The sequence below is a fragment of the Malus sylvestris genome, chromosome 13 (genome assembly GCF_916048215.2).
Source record: "Malus sylvestris chromosome 13, drMalSylv7.2, whole genome shotgun sequence".
Lineage (NCBI taxonomy): Eukaryota > Viridiplantae > Streptophyta > Magnoliopsida > Rosales > Rosaceae > Malus > Malus sylvestris.
In genome coordinates this window covers 10,319,612-10,322,267 of record NC_062272.1, presented here as the reverse complement: position 1 = coordinate 10,322,267, position 2,656 = coordinate 10,319,612, and the positions used below count along the sequence as shown (strand labels likewise).

The 2,656-nt window shown below is 36.9% G+C and overlaps 1 protein-coding gene across 1 annotated transcript; it reads left to right on the top strand.

Annotated features, from left to right (window-relative positions):
• Positions 1 to 351: 351 nt before the first annotated feature.
• On the top strand, positions 352 to 2,017 carry LOC126595232 (MATH domain and coiled-coil domain-containing protein At1g31390-like). Its single transcript, XM_050261599.1, has 4 exons — positions 352 to 492; positions 688 to 1,283; positions 1,586 to 1,793; positions 1,937 to 2,017. The coding sequence occupies exons 2-4, from the start codon at positions 1,024 to 1,026 to the stop codon at positions 2,015 to 2,017; spliced, it is 549 nt and encodes a 182-aa protein (XP_050117556.1). The 5' UTR covers positions 352 to 492; positions 688 to 1,023.
• Positions 2,018 to 2,656: the final 639 nt, after the last annotated feature.

Here is a 2,656-nt window from a genome sequence, read left to right as displayed (position 1 = left end):
CATTACATGGAGAGATTTTTCAATTTGCTCGGAACACAAGGTGGTATGTCAAATGTCATTATATAATTGGAGGGAAAATATTTTTTTCAAGTGTATAATAACATGTGTCATACCACCACTGAAAAATCTCTCCATTGAATGCTCGTAATTGCTTCTCTAATGACATTATATACATATATATATATATATCCTCTTGAAGCACAAGATAATTGTCTAGCCATAACAGTTTGTTAACCAATTTCAATTTTATTGCCATGGCTTGTTATCTCTTTCAACAAAATGGTTAAATACTTTATCTGCTTTATATTACCGGTTTTAGTCTAAACAATATGTGCTTGCATTAACACTATTTTTTGTTTCAGGGTTTTCGACATCATATTCAGATTCAGCTCCAACTCATTACACTCTAAAAATCGGGTCGTTTTCATGGCTAACCAAAATTACAGCGGACAAATATGAGTCGGGTGGATTTGAAGCTGGAGAGTATAAATGGTAGATCTCTCATTTTATCATCAGCTAAAGTTTGAGTTTAATATCATCTTCTGCAAACTTATGTTTCACACTCACTGTCTGACATTAGTTCTATGATATTTTCTTTCTTTGTACTGCAATAATGTGTTTCGTGTATCATGTGCTGTGTAAGCTGGTTAAAAAAAGATGTTAGCCATACTTTATGTTTGCTCTCAGGAAACTAGTGCTCTACCCGAATGGAAACAAGAAGAAAAATGTGGAAGCCCACATCTCTGTTTACTTGGAAATGGTTGGAGCTGATTCATTTCAGACTGGACGCGAAGTATATGTTGATTTCAGGTTCTTTTTGCTAGATCAGAATAAAGGCATGTCCCTGGTTCTTCAAGGTACATTTTACCTACTTCAAAAGTTAATTCTCATCAAGTGATCATATTCATAGACCGGAAATTTTTCTTTTTTGAAAATTGCAATGCTCCCTGCTCATTTTCTGATGATTATTTTTTACCTTGCGTATTCAATAGATGCCAATAAAAGGAAAAATGTTTCCATGCGATGATGCGTTATTCGGGATTTGATAAGCTTATCACTCTTACATCGTTTACTAATCCTTCGAACGGATATGTCATTGATGATAATTGTGTGAGTGGAGCTGAGGTCTTTGTTTGTAAAGAAAGAAGAGCTAGCAAAGGAGAGTCAATATCGATGATCAAGAATGCTGTTATGTGCAAGCATGTCTGGAAGGTTGAGAAATTTTCAGAGTTAGGTACTGAATACTGCGAATCAGAGCCATTCAATGCCGGAGAACGGAAATGGTATCTCTGCTAGGCCCTTTATATTAATACCCTTAATAAGAGTTTTAAATTTTTAGTCCACTGTATAATCTTGTTTTACCTGCATGAGAACAAAAGGATATGATTTTTGAGTTTCAAACTGTATATGCAATTTTAACTACATAACTTTCGCACTAGATGTGGTCAATCACTGTAAAACTTGCTGAAATTTTGCTTCCCATGTACGAGTTTGCTCTTTTAATTGATGCGAGGTGAATTGGGTCCCATCCCAAAAAACAAGAGATCTATAATAAAAAGTCATCATATTCTTCCCGATGTTGCAGGAAGATAGTGCTCAATGCCAAGGGATATGGCACTGGAACGGGTACTCATATTTCTCTTTACTTGGAATTGGGTGATCCAAAAACACTTCCTCGTATTTCTCTTTTCTCGGAATTGAGTGATCCAAAAAAACTTGCTGGTTCCAAAGTATTTGCAGAGTTTTCACTGCGCATTGTAGATCAAATGCATGCCAAACTTGAGTGTTTTAAGGTAAAGATTGTCCTGTTTCAGTGTTTTATTGCATGCATCCTTCATAACATCGGGGTGTATTATGTGTAGGTAACAACTGGTTCAGTACCTCAAATCCGAGTTGGGGCTGGCCTAAGTTCATTTTGCTGGAAACTTTGAATCAGGCATGTAATGGGTTTTTGGTGAAGGATGCTTGCATAGTGGAGGCAGAGGTCACTGTCCATGGAACTGCAACTATACTGTAGTTGGCATGTCGTATGTTTTGGCTGTTGCTAAAAAGATGTTGTAAAAGCACAATCTAGATGTGGGTATACCATAGTACTAAAATCCTTGTTCACCAAATGACTTGTGATTGAAGGGTATTTTGATGTTTTAAATTAATTTTGGCTGAAGTTTGTGATTTTTTGCGAATTGGAAGGCCGCTTTTCTTCTTTCTAAATATGTTATGCGTTTAACATATTGAGCCACTGGCATGCACATTTTTTAACATTTCACCTCGTCTCTGAGGTCAGTTAAGGCTAATAAATAGGCAACCTTTGTGGATGATCACTGTGTGTTTGGAGCGGATGTCCTTGTTTGTAAAGAACGAAGAACAAGAAATGGAGAGTGTCTATCAGTTCTCAAGAATGCATGCATGAGTATAAGGAAGGTAAAAGATCGGCCAGGTACGCTGAGTGTTTAACTGTATATAATGTCATATAACATGAGGGTTTATTTCTTCTGTGTAGATGATCACTGGTGTAGTGCCTCTCAATCGCACACATGGGGTTTGTGGTGAAGGATACTTGCGTAGTGGAGGCAGAGGTCACTGTCCATGGAATTGCGGAAGCACTATAGTCAGGTTGTATTAGATTTCGGATATTGTTAAAATGCTGTTAATCAAC

Bases quoted from the DNA above. Each gene is read 5' to 3' on its own strand.
- LOC126595232 (XM_050261599.1), top strand. From the start codon at position 1,024: ATGATGCGTTATTCGGGATTTGATAAGCTTATCACTCTTACATCGTTT. The intron at 1,284-1,585 runs GTATCTCTGCTA...CCGATGTTGCAG, and splicing joins AATGCCGGAGAACGGAAATG to GAAGATAGTGCTCAATGCCA. The intron at 1,794-1,936 runs GTAAAGATTGTC...ACTTTGAATCAG, and splicing joins CCAAACTTGAGTGTTTTAAG to GCATGTAATGGGTTTTTGGT.